We start from the raw sequence: 15,774 nt of genomic DNA, 5'->3' as shown, positions 1-15,774 counted from the left end.
TTTCCTTGAATATAGAACTGCTCAGTGTTTCTAGGTAGCTTTTAACGTTATTACGAGTTGCGACATTTATTGTATAGATTGTGCCAAATTTAAGCTTGGCAATGTTTTGGAGAAAACTCACTTTTTGATTGTTTTATCCATTCTTTAAATTTCATGATCATGCATTTTGTACTGACGCCTAATTGTTTGAAAGTTTTACCTTTTATATGCTATATAATATATAATATGTCTAACTGATATAAGATATGCCATCTGTGACTATTTAAAAAGCTGTGTTATTTGCTGTTTCTAGATCAAGCAAACCATTTTCACCAAAGATCTTCTTGTGGAATTATGCCATCAACTTGTGTTTAAGTACTTCCCGCTAACTTCTCAGGTATTTTTTTATAAATGGTATATAAGTTACTAATAACTTGAAACTTTGCTTTTGTTAAGTGAACTATCCAATTAAAAACTTGCCAAAATTTATGAAAGTCGTTGTTCCTAACAGCTTAGTTTTTTAAAACAATTTCTCAAAAAACCCAATATCGCCAGGCTTTATTTCAAGTGAACAAGAAGGAACATGCATCTTAGAATATCGAGCCCTCATTTTATATCCAATACACATATTAAATGCGCACAATGAGCTTTTTTCTGATAGTCTGAAATTTCACTTATCACAAACTACTTCAGAATGTTACTCTTTTCGCTTATTTCTCTACTTTTTCATCTAAATTTTGATATTTGTCCAATTTAAGGAGGTAAATGAATGGCAAAACGACCCAGAAAGTTATTGTAAGTTCCCTTATTCTCACATTTGTATCAACATTTTTTAGCGAAAACTCTAAACTTACCTCAAGCATCCGATCAAGAACATCTCCAACTGTAATCACCCGTTTCACTAATGGTGTGTTCCCTGTTTTATCCATAAAATAAAGTGCTCTTGAAGTTAACAAAATCAAAGATTATCGCTTTTTATCAAGTTTACTAAGGTTCTCACGTTTCTTTTGATTGGAAATCCTTGCTCATTCGCTGAGGAACTTGTTTTACTTCCTTAAGAAAAGAAGACTTACTGTAGACTTGATAAAAACGATTTCTACTATTGATGACTTAAATTGCTATAGTATTTTCATTTTCAATTAATCTCTCCTGAACTGTCACTTACTTAAAGAGTAAAGGAAGCTGGTTCTCTCTCTTTTTTATACGCAAATAAAGTTATTCTAAAAACATGCCCATCCATGATAGAGTTGCATAAATGATGTTTTCTCTAGCCTAGACACATTCGTTAATTAACCAATTTGATTACGTTAAGTATCAATTTCAAGCATTTGCGTTTCTTTTCAGTAACTGACGAGACAGGAGATTCGGCTGAGTATTTGATCAGGGTATGCCACTCATGCATTTATTTCAAATTTGTATTCTTAAACTATTGTTTGCTAGCAAGGAAGTTTGATATGCAAGGTGATAATGCTCCTTTAGTATCTATTGCTAGTTTTGTAAGTAAACGATTAGGTAATACAACAAGGTATATAACAGGAAACCATCAACAAATGCTTTGGTGCAACTTCAACGGCTTGGATATTCATTATGAATAGCGAAGTTTGATTAAGACAATTCCATTGACGATTTTGCATTTCCTGTGTAAATAAGTTTAGTATTTTGATTTACTTGGATTATACGAATTTGATATGTTAAACAGTACTGTTATCTTCCCCAGGATCAAAGTATAAGAATGTCTATTTTAAAGGAGTCTGCTATTCAGCCAATTCTTGTGACATTGTAAAATTAGCCTATAGATTCTTCTTTTTAGGTTTGGCATTTTACCTTTGCCATTCACTGCCTTTGTATTAAGTTAAATGCCTAGTAAGGCAGCATTTCATTACTTCTAATATTTGATTTTGTTTTAGCCTTGTACCGAAAACCTGTTTCTATGTCTTTACTACGAGCATCGGCCAGTATTTACTGATGCTTTAGCAGACATGGTAAATCAGCTAAGTGGTAAGCAATAAATTTTGTTTTTTCAGTAAATTTCTGTTCCAAATTGACATTTGTGATCTTTTTGTTGTATGAGTATCGATACTTTAGCAATCAAGGCATACTAAAGTATCTTTAGCCATCTGTCCGCCCGTATTGACCAATCAATAAGCCTTATATTTACCAGATGCTTCTTGATTGGCCAATTTTGTATTGACAGATGGCGTACCCTCTTCTGTCGGTTTCCAGCTCTTTACATTTTGCTGTAATTTAAGTCTATATTTTGTAACTTTTACAAATATTATTCATCAAAAGTATAAGGTGCAAGCTTTTTTGCTGAATGTATGAACGAACAATTTTTCGAAAATTATAGCTCTTTTATCTTATAATGCTATAAGTTTGACACTGATAACAATTTACCAGCATTTTGTATGGTTTGGGAAAACTTCAGAACGTCACAGTTAATTTAGAACGTCACTTTAGAACTTTCGAAGTTGCCTTGTAAACCTTGTTATGTTTTCTATATATTAACTGTTAATAGACTATAATAAGATGTGATAAAGTATTCCCGTTTGCCTCAAGAATCTTTGTTTATATCACCATTTTATATGAAAACTTAGGAAAAGATATAAATTAAATGGCGTCGAATTATTAGACGTTGGTAGCTGGCAAATTTATTTAGACTCAAAAATAAAACGTTATCTTTTTTTAAGACTGCTTTTGTAAAATTTCTTTGAAATTTGTTTGTTTCGTTTTCTTAATGATGATTTCCTCTCTCTAGCTCCTTACAATAGAGAAGACCTTGAAAGTCTAAGGATGAGGGAAGCAGGTTCTTATACTTTTATTTATTTTCACAAGAGAACCTTTATTGTCTGATAAAGAGTGAAAGATATATTTGAGTTTTGCCTCTTTGCCCATTTGCTTTTCTGCCCTCTTGCCATATTTTTTATCGAGGCTTGTCTTTTTAGTCATAATATGTGCTTTTCTGCACAGATCAGTACACTTCTAACTTGCAACTCCAAGTTTCAAGCTTATTACAATTATCATGCAATTGGGCCTTCTATCGTTTGCTTCTTGCCCTTCAACGTGAATTTGATGAAATAATTTGCATGAAATTTTTTAATACTCAAGCGTCAAAAAAGAATAATTTAAATGAAGGGGAGCATAGGCCTATATCTTCAGATTTTTCCAAGGTTATTAAGCGAGTTAAAGTAAGTTTAAGCCAATACTGTGACAGGCGGTGCCAAAGTGCTAATGTTGAAGTGAAGTACGTTAGAAGCGTTAATCAAAGTCTCTAAAAAGAGATTTGTAATTTTTTGCGTGTATCTTTTACAGTTTACTTTGCTCTTGGACTGGCATCTTATGAACTGTTCGGTGATTTCAACTTTGACAAATACTTTCAAGAAACCCTGATAATCGAGCTTGAGGATTCTTCTGCGAGGTGAAGCAACAAATATATCTAATCGTAATTCATTTCACTCCTCAGGTTTTTTCCTCTTTTTCTGGTTCTCAGATTTTGTTAGATAGAACCATTATCAAATTACTCTTTTAACTTTATAAAGCTTTCCATCGATAACTCATCAGTTATTTCCATGTATGTTAATACAGAGCGTATGTATCAAATAGTGAAATACAAACAATGATTTTGTTAATGGCTTTGCAAAAAGCAAACATTTCACAACATACCACTGAAAATTTTTTCGTCTGATACTCCTCAGAGTATAAAACGTCAGGATAAGGGTCCGAAAGAACACGATGGAAAATATACACCCAGTTGTGGATCGAAACTATCGTGTATATACCCAGTTGTAAGTCTAGGAGATCTCGTATTTTTCGTTTCATAATCAATGTCTTTGATTTCCAGCATGAAAATAATCCATCGCAGAGTATTGTGGCTTATAGGAAGATGGATTGATGTCTCATTTAGCAAAGAGAGTAGAATCATCCTGTATAGAGTTCTAGTAAAAATGCTTGATCGCAAAGAAGATTTAGTGGTATGTAACATTCTACTTAGCAGTTGCCTTGATGTTATTGATCGTTTGTCGTTTGCTTTGCAGTATCCTCTCTCCGCATTGGCATCTCTTTGTGTTGGCTTCACTTTGCAGTAGTCTGTCTTTGCGATAACCTCCCTTTACATAACCTCTCTTTCCGAAAACCTCCCTTTACATAACCTCTCTTTGCAATAACCTCTCTTTACATAACCACTCTTTACAATGACCTCAGTTGGCCGTAACTTCTTTTGACAATAACCTCCTCTTACAGCTGCTTCTCATACATTTCTTTATAATAACTAGATGCGATTCTTCACTGCACGCTAGAAAAATGCAAAAGATCCAAAGGAATAACGAGCGATGTTGATATCCAAGTCGATATGTGTCCGTTTTAACATTTTCATACTATATTCTCCCACTCTTGCATCAGTCAAAACTAAAAATCAATGCACCCTGTAAAGCATTCTACTGGCTCAACCAAAAATCAAAGTGATACCTCAATTAAGAGAATAATCTTGTGCCGGATATGTTAGAAACAAAATTATTGATTCATATGTTAACAAACCTTTTTTGATTTTTAGGTGCGAGTCACGGCATCCAAAACCTTGAAGGATGGTATCCTTTTCTGATGTCCATAGTGCACTAGATACCGCCTCAGTGTATAACCCTGCGCCGCATGTGTTAACTCTACTGCCATGCCCTGCTGCATCATTGAGTGTTAAACTTTGAGGATTTTATAGAGCACAGTCTACAAAAGCAGTGCTGTTTTTCAATGTCTCACATTGTTTTTTCAGTTTTAAACGAAATTCCAAGAATTGTTATTCTAAAAATACCCTTTATTCTACGTTTTTCATCTTACAAATATTGTTTTGGTTTTGAATCTGAATTTCACGAAAACCAATCCTTGAATTTCATACAGCCATCGATGATTATCAATTTGAAAACAAAGACATATTACCGGTAAGAAAAGATTTACTTTATCAACGTTTTTGTATTTTTAATTTTGATATTTCAGTTACACAAGAAAGCTGAATCCTGTCAGGTGAGGTTGAAACCAAGGCATACAAGTCTTGCATTGAAGTTTTTAAGAAGGAATGTCAAAACCATGAGATGATTGACATGACATGAAGTCACTTACAAGTTCATACTTCAATTCTCTGTAAAAATTAGAACACAAGCAGAAACAATATGAGAGATTGTACCCGGAAGTGACTTGCGAGCTTTATGCACTTCAATGCACGATTATGATGCCCTGGAAGCAGGCCTGGCTTCAGGAAATTTTTTTGGGAGTGTGCAAGTGTTTATCTACTGAATACATTTTGGCATTATTACACTCTGTTAATGCGACTGGTGCATTGTGCTTCGCAGTTTCAGAGATGGGGCCACAAAACTGAGCCTGGGGGGTTAAGAATCAAGTTCAGTGACATAGTAGGACCTGCCATGGTTGGGTCAGACGCGAAAGAAATTTTTTGAAATTAAGCCTTCTAGGATGGCTAGAAATGCATCTCCCAGACTAAAATTGTCTCTGGTTTTGTCAAATATCTTGGGATTAATCTTCTTCTGTGATGTTCCTGAAAATTTTCTTCTGGATCCACAGAAAACTGAACTCCAGAACTTTTTAATATCTTTGAATGTTTTTAAAATATACATGAAGTACAATTTTCTACAAAAAAGTTTATCTACCGTCAAAATCCCAATTTTACAGACTAAAACACAAATGCCTATTATTGTGTTACACCCCCCCCCCCTCCACACACACACACACCCATGGAAGCCCCATTCTACAGATTGTGAGAGGCTAGAATTTGCATACAGTCTCATGAAAACAAGTTAAAGAACTGCATGTTAAGCCTGAACTTTGCCAAACTTTACGCACACTTTTCATCCTAGATAAGATGCCTTTTTTAAAAATTGATCAGGAACCTTGAAGTGCTCTAATCAGCAACAAATAAAAATATGATATCAAGCAAAGTGAGCTTTCTTGTGAAAAACAAAGCTTTGCATTAAAATTTACTATGTCAGAACCTTGATGAGCTCAAAGAGAGATTCTCTTTGAGAGTGCTTACAGCAGGAGTTCATGAAGTGCAGAAGCAAGAGGAATCTTAAAGAAGAAAAAAAGCAAAAGTGAACCATGGCTTGATCATGGTTGGTTGATATGTTTGAACCATGGTTTGATCATGGTCAAGAGACATGGTTGAATCATGGTTTGATCATGGCCAAGAAACATGGTTGAATCATGGTTCGATCATGGTCAAGTGACATGTTTGAACCATGTTTCAACCATGTTTCAACCATGTTTCAAACCAAGTTCACAAGCATTATGCAATTCCTGTAAAAATTCAAATTTGTATTTTCAAAAATTCAAATGTTTATGGTTGAACCCCGATTTGACCTAAATTGGTAAAATGATTAGATGACATGGTCCAACCATGGAAAAACATGGTTGAAACACATTTGTTGAGCATGGTTAAGCCATGGTTCAACCATGAACAGGTAACCATGTATTGGCTATGGTCTGACCATGGTTTAAACTGAAATCATAAAAAGAACTGAAAATTTCAAAATTGTTTAAAATAATCCTGAACATTTCAGCTTTCAATATTGCTGAAGCAAATTTATGAAAAAGTAAAAATTTTGAAATTTTAGACATGGTTCAGCAATGGTTGAGCAATGGGTCCCATTGGAAATTCGTGGTTCTACCATGGTTAACCATGGTCATTTCGTTGCTCAACCATGGTGGGAAATGGTTGAAAACCATGGTGTAACCATGGTGTCACCATTGTCAGCCATGGTTGAGCAATGGTTTTTTCGCAGGGGTGGTCATAGTTTCAATACTGCGGGGTTATAGATCTGACCTATAAGTTAATGTTTGCGATGCTTTATGTTTTCTCTTATCCAAATTATGAACCCAGTGCAATTGATATGGTAGGCATGAAAGGACAAATAGTAGCGTATCAATGCTTCTTGATATGATAATATAAAAATGACATTGATCAGTATAACAGAAAATACATTGTTATTATTTGTGTTAAAGGTATTTTTAAAAAGAATTAGACTTAGTCTCGCCCGTGCATTTTTACACATCGAGCAACAAGCAACCTCCATCAATGTCGGTCCCGGGCTTCCTCTTGAGCATTCTCCCAAGACACGTCCAGACCCTTCAAATCACTCTCCAACGCTCTTCTCCAGGTGTTTCGAGGTCGTCCAATTTTAAAAAGAAGATATAGATTGTAAATAAAATTTGTAGAAGAACACGGAACATTGCCCTGCATTTTACATCTCATTTTATATGGAACATTTATTGAGTAATAGTCTGATTGGCATCAGTAAGGTATCTGTAGGTGTTAGTTATCTGTGATGTATTATTTCTGAGCCCGTAGATTCCTTACTGAAGATTAGAGAATCATAATTCCTGGACGCAGTTGTAAAGCTAAACGCCTTATCCTCCCAGATTTACAGCTATAACACATGAGATTTCAAGTGCCGAATTAAGTTCAAATTGGGCCGATGCTGCGAAACAGAAGAATCTATTATTGGGCCTATTCAACTTCAGAAAAACTCTCGTCATTTTTTTTGCCAGTTCCAGCAATGAGCCTATTGCTGCTACACCAACAGCACCGACTTCAATTCATCCCCGCAGATACCAACATTGAAATGAAGGAAAATTTTTTTATGAAATCTAGACTGTCTGTCCAGGATTGTAGTCTTGGTTTTTATTGAAATTTCTGCAGCATTCCCCAACATTGATATCTAGCTTACGAGAGTCTAATTCTCTGAAGCTTTTTCTAGTATTTGAAAGACCTTTGGGAAAGACTGTTTTGTCTGCTTATCGATGTCCAGGAATGCGATACAAAGGTACCTTCGGAATACTTTAATATGTTAATATTGTGTTAAGAAAGCAAGTAAGTTTAATGTTTATGTCTTTGCAAACTTCTATTCTATTATCTGAAACTAAAATCATGTATTACTTGCGAGTTTTTGACAGCAACAGTGGCTCGCTTAGAATTTCTTAACTCGTCTGCTAAAAGAGCATTACTTTTTTTGTTAGATATTTTTGATAAAAGATTGAGCGAATTATTGAAATGTTTCCTATCAATTTTAAAAAGTAACTTGATTACTTGAAAAGGACTAGAAGTAACTTAGCTATTGAGTTACACGACAAGCTATTTCCCTGCGAATTGAACAGGTCGGATAACCCGTAACTTTTCTTTGCTGACAACAGGCGATCGAATTAGGTTTTAAGGTGTTAAATATTGTAATAGAGTGCTTTTTTTCTGAGAAGTGTACTTTCTAGTTGTGTTTTCTATTCTACATGCTTCAGTTTGATTTTCTTGACAATTTTATGAAGTTTTCTTATCTTAACGAAGCCAAACAATAGTATTCTGTGATTCAACTCTGTTTCCTTTTGGTTGATTCCTCTTTTATCTTGCTAGATGGGGGTACTGAATGTGATTTCCATTCTAATTGAACGTGCAGGTAGAGAGGTATGAAGTATTCAAAATATTCTTTCAAGACATGTTTCATTTTTAGTTGACTTTTATATTTTGTGTGATAGGAGAAACAAATCTTAAAAAACTTTCGATGGAACAAGTTTCGTATTTTTTACTTTACCTGAATTGATAAAACCTGTTTCTACCAGACTGTCACGATAAGCACTCGAGTTACAGGGAGGCCATGTTATTTATGGTAAAAGCCATTTTCGCACAAACTACAGATGAAATATTTGAACTTCTACTTAGTTAATAGCTGAAGAATCCTTGATAAGTTTTAATTAAGTTTTCAAAACATTGTTGGTAGGAATAGTTTCCAATTCATTTTAAGTGATTTTCACGATAAGCATGAAACACAGGGTTGCAACTTAGATCGTCGCGTTTTAACACCAAAACGTATACAGCTCTGGCTTTACGGCATTAAATACTGTATGGCAGACAGGTGAAACGGTTATTTTTAAAGTGAAATAGAAACAACTTGTTTCGATACAAAAGTCACAATTGCTTGAACGTTTTATGTTATTGTAGGCAGCCACTAATGGCTTTTTGATAAATGAAATAAATTCTGGTACAGATGGAATAATTCTTTCCATGGCTGACGGACCCTTAATTCTTTGCAAAATTAGTTTCAGATTTATTATCTTCAATTCTCAATTTTTATAAAATGTAATCCAAAGAAAATTTCATTTCATTCTTCGCAATATTTTTCCTGGAGAGACAATTCACCTTAATATTTCATAACAGACAGAAGAGTGAGTGCAGAATAGGATTCGAGAAAATTTAAGTTCTGCCATGGTCGTATCACTTGCGCACATTTTCACTTGGTAGATAAAAGAGTATTGGATTAAAGATTTTTAAAAAATATAGCTGTTTAACTTCACTTAGATAAACCTCTATGAAACCCGGCTTTGCCTTTTTCTATATTTCCTCTATTCGGACAGGTTATCATTTTGGAAATAAAATTACAGTTGAAAAAGTTCAGCTTTTCCCGGGCTCGTTTTACTGTTTGATTTCATGCAAAAAAAGTTTCTACGTTTTCTGTTAAAAGAAATTCAGCCGTCTAGTACACTCTAGTAGGTCAATCCAGGTTTGACGATTCTTTTGTTTCTTCTTTGTAAACAGATGAAGCCCTATGCAACAGCTTTGTGTCAGTATCTCCCTCATTTATGGGCGGACTCAGCAGAACATAACATTTTGCGATGTGTTGTTGTATCCACCCTAAGACATATAGTCGAAGTAAGTTTCATCTTTATGATCTTTCTTAATTGAGCTCTTAAAGCTTTTCTTGCTATACGCTTTAATTGCTGGACTTATTTTTTTGTCTTTCCAAAGCTACATATCCTCGAAATGTTTTGACACACTAAAGCAGAGTTTAGCGAATTTCCAACAGCATCGACCTCTTCAAAAGCTGAAAAACTTTATATATATTTTACAGGCATTGGGAAGCGAATCCGTAGTATTGCACCCGCTGCTGTTGTCAGTGATTCACCTCAGTACAGACCATACTCAGGTGAATTCAAAGACCTTTTAAATAGGTTTATTTTATCTTTACATAACCGTTATTTTTCTTAGAAAATTTCGAAGATATGCGTTGCTTGACCCTACACCATACTATGCACCCTTAAGTATTGTCTCTTTTATAGTCCTCTATGGCGTATGGGCAAGGCTGTAAATGCTTTGTGTTGGTGGCGTCGCCACGGGGTGGACATGTCCACCCCAGTTTTCCCAGAAGTCGATTTTCTAATTTCTCGAAATTCATTCAAAAACCTTGGGGGGGGGGGAGTTGGACTGATCTGATCAATTTCGATTTTCGCATTGGCAAAAAAGCAACCGTTACAAAAAATGCTGCTTGAGAAAGTTGCTTGTCCAAAATTTTCAAAATAGATAAAGAATACTAAAAAGAAAGATTTTCCGAGAATCTGAAGGGCGTGACCGAGAAAGTTTGTTTTTGTCCACCCCAGTTTTTCCGAGCTGGTGACGCCACTGCTTTATGTATGGAACAGGACGGTTAAAAATCGAAACTCCATATTGCACACTTGATTTAGATCGTTAAGCAACTATGTGTAGTGTAATTCTTTTCTTATCTTAACGGTATCAATGTTAGTTAGATGTGAATAATATGATGAAGACGCTTTAGTGAATAGAATTTGACGGTTTGAAGCTGCAACTCCGAGTTTCACGCAGTTGATCATCAAGCTACTCTAAAAATATGCTAAAGAAATTATATGCATGCTAGTTCAAGTATTTACGTAAAATCTCTAAGCTTTTTCTTTACTCTGTCCTGTTATTCATTGTGAAAAAACCTTTGAAATCCTCACCACTTTGTAAACTTTGAGATGTTCTGTTTCTGAGCACAAGAATATAATTTGTTTAGGTAATACGATAAAAAACAGACTCTCATGCTTAACTTTCCTTAGAGTTTCCTTGTTCATGTTCACAGCCTTCTCATGTTTATCTGATTGACGATGGCTTAGAGTTGTGGTAAGATTTTTATCAACCCTTCATGAAGTGCACTTTTATTCTATGTTATGTATTATTCTAAACCCAACTTTGTCCTTAAATTAAGCTTTTTTGGTAACTTTGGTAACGTAAGATATTTCGATGACTTTGAACTTTGCCGTCTACTTTGAAATCCACTTAAATTCCGTTTATTCATTTTACTGCATTATGCAAAATCACTCTTTTCAAATGTTTATCATTTTACTTCAAACATTTGCAAGATTATAAAACGATTACCTAGATCTATATGGTTATCAAGTGTTCGGTTCAAGATGTCAAGGCAGATATTTATCCCAGTAAGCCTTCTTCGGTTCCATGGAATATGTTTCTACATTTCCATGTTATCTTCGCAGGTATATTTATCTGAATGAACATTTTTTATTGCTGTATTTAACTACTTTTCATACGAATCTAATATATAGTTTTTGAAGATCACTTGCTATTTTCAGGTTTGCTGTGATGCAAAACTCCCCCGTGATGACGGAAGATTTTCTCGCAGCGTTCGCTGTTTTGCCAGCAATTTTAGGTATTTTTCCAACTTTATAAGCCATTTAAAGAACTCGTGATTCGTCTAATAGGAGTATTCAAGTAACAGACCTGATAATGTGAGGTAGTGGCTAGCAAAGTTTTTCAGGATCTCTTATCACATTCCTAAGAGATTTTTTTTCACTTCGACTGGCGAGAAACATATCACAGTTGATACATTTTTAAAAGAAATTGCTGTACATACAGTTTTGCCCAAAAGTACGGCTTCAGCATTGTACTGCACGTCTTGTTATTAACAAACATTTAAAGCCATTAAGGTTTCAAAATGTCAGCTAGCAAATATATTTGAATAAAGCGCTAAAACATGTTAACATGTTTTGTAACAAGTTGGATTCGTATCACGGAAAAATTTTTGGGTATCATGACAATCTGCGTTCTGGTCGCATAAAACTATTTCTTGTTAGCAAATATCAGGATTTTCATTCTAGTTAGCGACTCTTAAACTTTATATATTCCATTTTGATTTTGAACCAAAACCTTACAACAATTTATATTTTTGATGAACAATCATTATGTTGTATTTCCTAGAGCAAACTTCCGAGAATTTCAAGACTTGTGTTTCGATCATTGAATCATACATACTGCTGGATGCTCTCAACGTCTTAAAAGTAAGATCTATGGCAATGCAAATAAATTTGATAGATACCTCCACACTGACTATAGACGTGGAAAATTTTCATATCAGATTTTAACCAGGTTTTTTAATAAGCTGTTCTATTTTCTCGATTTAGTACCCCCAAGATATTTAGCATCCTAAGTGATATCGATACATTGGCCTAGTTTTTAAGACGGGGGTTGCTTCTTTCATGGACTGATTGCTGAGATGGGGAATGTTGATTTTGCTCAAAGGCTTACTCTTTGTAATAAATGAATAAATGGGGTATCATGTTCCAAAGGAAAAAAATATTTCAAAGATAGCTTGCAAAGACGGAGAAATAGCACAGTGAGTTGCACTGGTTTTAGAAATGTAGTTTCAAACACGCCTAACAAATATATGGCTTTGCTTCAATTTAGATTACTTTCGACCAACATGTTAGTCCAAAAGCTATGTATAGAGAAATATTGTATGCTGAACATCATAATTCAAACTAGATTTTGAACCCACACTTCTAGGTATGTGAGTAAGTCTAATAGGAAAATTACTTCGAAGTCTTCCATCCAATCGAATGACTGTATATGATATGTGATATACCCTGCAAATTTTAACACGTTCATTACCCAGGCATAGTTATTTTTGTTTTTTATGTAATTGAGGCACCGTAAGGCACGCAGGAAAAAAACAAGTTAGATATCACTACCTATCTAGTTGTTATCAACACTGATCATATTTTCATCTGTTTGTAGATCCATTCCTCTTCATTGATCGGAATAATCGACACTCTTCTCGGACAGATGAAAGATGAGGGAAACATCCTTCTATCAGAGGTATATATGATTGATTTTTGCAAAAATTTCTCCATTTTCTTGCCAAGTTACGATACCTGAGAAGTGATCTTATTGCTTATGTAGCTCTTTTATAAGCTCGGTATCCAATAATCACTGTTTGGTGTTATGGAAATATGGAAAAATTGTCTGGTGGAGTAAAACTATTGCATTAAAACTGAAAAAAACATTTGTAATTTTTATTTTCTATCTAGTATAGAAAATATGTAACAATTTTTTAATTAGCCTTTAAATCGTGGAGACAAACCTTCCGTGCCTATATGTTGAGATTTCCTTGTGGAAAAACATAAGCAAAACGGCTATCGTTGTAAAAACCACTGTACGCAAGGACAGAATTTATTGGAGGGGGGCACTTTTTACAGATATAATATGATAGAAGCTGTTGGTTTTTCATCTAAGGAGGCTCCTAAAACCCTGGCTCTCCATGTTTCATTGTTTATACTCTAAATGTCGAAACTTGTGAATGAATTCAACAATTTGAGCCACTTGCCTGCATGGGAAACATCCATTTCTACTACCGCTAGCACCTCTAGGGGCTTCGAAGTATCTTTAATAGTGCTATTTGTAGTCATCTCCGCTTTTCTATTCAATGTTAAATCGGTTCTATGACTTGCTTTTCAGCTAATACAAAAATTGCTTATATTGCTGCCAAATGAAACTTCAATTCTGTTTGAAACTGTATTGAGCAAAATTCTGAAAATTATTCTAGAAGATAAGGTAAGCGTTTTTCTCGATTAGATTTCTTCAATATTCTTTTGGTATAGCCAATAGTATGTGGTCTTTGTCTGTTGCAAGTCTGGACTACAAGTAATAGCTTAATATTTTGCAAAAAAATTGGTACTTATCGTTGAATGACTTGTCAGCAATTTTTCATTGGTCTGTTTTTGAAATCCTTTGGATTTTTGTTTTTCTCATTTGTATGATATTTTTCAACTGTTTCAGGAGTACCCTCGAGTCATGACATCATATCTAACCATTTTTGGATATGTTCTTCTTCACAACTCAACTATTTTCTTCAATATGCTACAAAAGTATTGTTTCGATGTAAACGAAAAGGTGATTTTCAAGTTTATTCATTTGTTGTCCTGAATTTAGAGTCAAATACATTTCACTCAATTCACAATATTCTTCATTTAATTTAATTTCTTTTTTTTAATCAAAACCTTTTTTCTTTCATATTTTGTATCCTCAGGACTACCCTACCTTAATATTTCTCCAGACTGACTTTATGTTGATTTTAGCCTGACCTTTCATTGAGAATTTTAACAATTTTCTTCCAAATTCTAGCCAGAAAGGGCAGCTGCTCGGTTTATTGATGTATGGTTAGAAAAGGTACAATATTTGGATTTTAAACGATTTTTTGGTATAATTTTGACACGAGGAGGCATCACCTTGTCTGTCGCTAAAACTCATAAGGTTTCATTGTATTGTCTTATCACAAGGCCTCGTTGTATTATCTTATTGCAAGGCCTCGTTGCAAAGATGGAGCAAGGAACGAAAAATGTAGAAAATTCCTGCTTTGCAAAATGACTTGGAGGGGCGTTTCTTAACATACCTTTGCAACATAATTTTGCCTATAAGAGCAAGTGTGCTGAGGTCCTTTTTATTAAGTATTAAGTAAAATCATTGCCATAGTTTCTGATCATTCATTCTTCCTTTTTCTCTAGGTTGATTTCATGTCCGATGACAGGTCAAGAAAAATTACTGCAATGGCTTTGATTTCGTTGCTGCCTCTTAATGCAGAGTATGTTTGATGAAATTTGTTCTCCATACCTAAAATCTGGTGGTTATTGTCTCACTTTTAACTATTTTGTAAAATTCAATTAATCTATTTCCTTTAAAAAATCAACAGCATTTCAAAATTTATCTCAAATTTGAACCCTCTTCCTAGGGGCAAAGCCCTAAATCAAAATTACGTACATCTTTGATGGTAATCTTATTGTTTTATCTGGATATTCCTGGAAATCCTTTTGTTTTCGCGGAATTCTCGCAGGCTGTTTACAGGTATAAATCGCTTCTCGCCCTTTCCTATGAATATGCAGTCTTTTTGGCTGAGATATGATGAAATCAATTTTTCTTTCTCTTTCTATTCCTTTAAGCACTTCTAAGGAAATACTGCTGATTTATTACAAACTTTGATACAGTTTCTGCTCTTTTGTATTGATATATTTTATCTACATATCGTGTATCTGTATATATATAATTTGTTGAATCCCTATTAAACTTCCTGCTGTTTGAATGTTGTTTTAGACAATTATCTTCTGGCAAAAAAGACATTCAACCCTTGCTGATATTGCTGGAACCCACTGATATATTGAGAATGTAGTTCTAGACTTGCTGTTTGCATACCATTATGGGAAGGCCTTTGAAACATTTTTGAAATGGATGAATGCTATCCTTATTTGCAACTAGAAAAACGTCAGTTTTAAGGTTTATATCTATAATATTCTGACAGAGCTACGGTAACTGACATCAAGCCACCAAAATTCATATAGGCCAACAATTATTGAATACAACATTTAATAGAAATTAAGTCAAGTGCTATCATTGTCCCGGGTCATGGTACCAATGTGTCAACTCCGATGAATACCTTTTGGCTTTCCTTACAGGTTTGTCAACGAGCGATTTGCACTGATTTTGGACGCGGTCGTAAATGTTTTGCATGGCGTCTCCGCTGAAAATTCAGACGAACAAAGTTCAGCCTTAATGTAAGTAATTTAGACGAGCAAAGTTCAGCCTTTGATGACCAACCACTGACAACGACACCGTCCTTGGCCTAGCAGGAATCCACTATGTGAAGGTTTTCGCTGTATTTGAAAGCAAGATGTTATGCTTCTAAAGTAATTTAAAGC

The 15,774-nt window shown here is 34.5% G+C and overlaps 1 protein-coding gene across 1 annotated transcript in view; it reads left to right on the top strand.

Annotated features, from left to right (window-relative positions):
• Nucleotides 1-15,774, top strand: part of LOC135687371 (importin-11) — a 53,213-nt gene that overhangs the window by 13,127 nt on the left and 24,312 nt on the right. Inside the window, exons 14-35 of the mRNA XM_065203913.2 lie at nt 293-376; nt 738-774; nt 1,324-1,364; nt 1,887-1,977; nt 2,735-2,782; nt 3,289-3,394; nt 3,818-3,947; nt 4,526-4,559; nt 4,864-4,904; nt 7,734-7,799; nt 8,378-8,428; nt 9,557-9,670; nt 9,870-9,944; nt 10,875-10,915; nt 11,383-11,459; nt 12,008-12,087; nt 12,824-12,904; nt 13,544-13,639; nt 13,865-13,978; nt 14,210-14,254; nt 14,590-14,666; nt 15,532-15,630. Coding sequence (XP_065059985.2) covers nt 293-376; nt 738-774; nt 1,324-1,364; nt 1,887-1,977; nt 2,735-2,782; nt 3,289-3,394; nt 3,818-3,947; nt 4,526-4,559; nt 4,864-4,904; nt 7,734-7,799; nt 8,378-8,428; nt 9,557-9,670; nt 9,870-9,944; nt 10,875-10,915; nt 11,383-11,459; nt 12,008-12,087; nt 12,824-12,904; nt 13,544-13,639; nt 13,865-13,978; nt 14,210-14,254; nt 14,590-14,666; nt 15,532-15,630 — 1,628 coding nt within the window. The remainder of the gene's footprint in view (nt 1-292; nt 377-737; nt 775-1,323; nt 1,365-1,886; nt 1,978-2,734; nt 2,783-3,288; nt 3,395-3,817; nt 3,948-4,525; nt 4,560-4,863; nt 4,905-7,733; nt 7,800-8,377; nt 8,429-9,556; nt 9,671-9,869; nt 9,945-10,874; nt 10,916-11,382; nt 11,460-12,007; nt 12,088-12,823; nt 12,905-13,543; nt 13,640-13,864; nt 13,979-14,209; nt 14,255-14,589; nt 14,667-15,531; nt 15,631-15,774) is intronic.

Source organism: Rhopilema esculentum, chromosome 20, assembly GCF_057945365.1.
Source record: "Rhopilema esculentum isolate cy_ngs chromosome 20, ASM5794536v1, whole genome shotgun sequence".
NCBI lineage: Eukaryota > Metazoa > Cnidaria > Scyphozoa > Rhizostomeae > Rhizostomatidae > Rhopilema > Rhopilema esculentum.
This window is presented reverse-complemented; position numbering and strand designations above follow the sequence as displayed.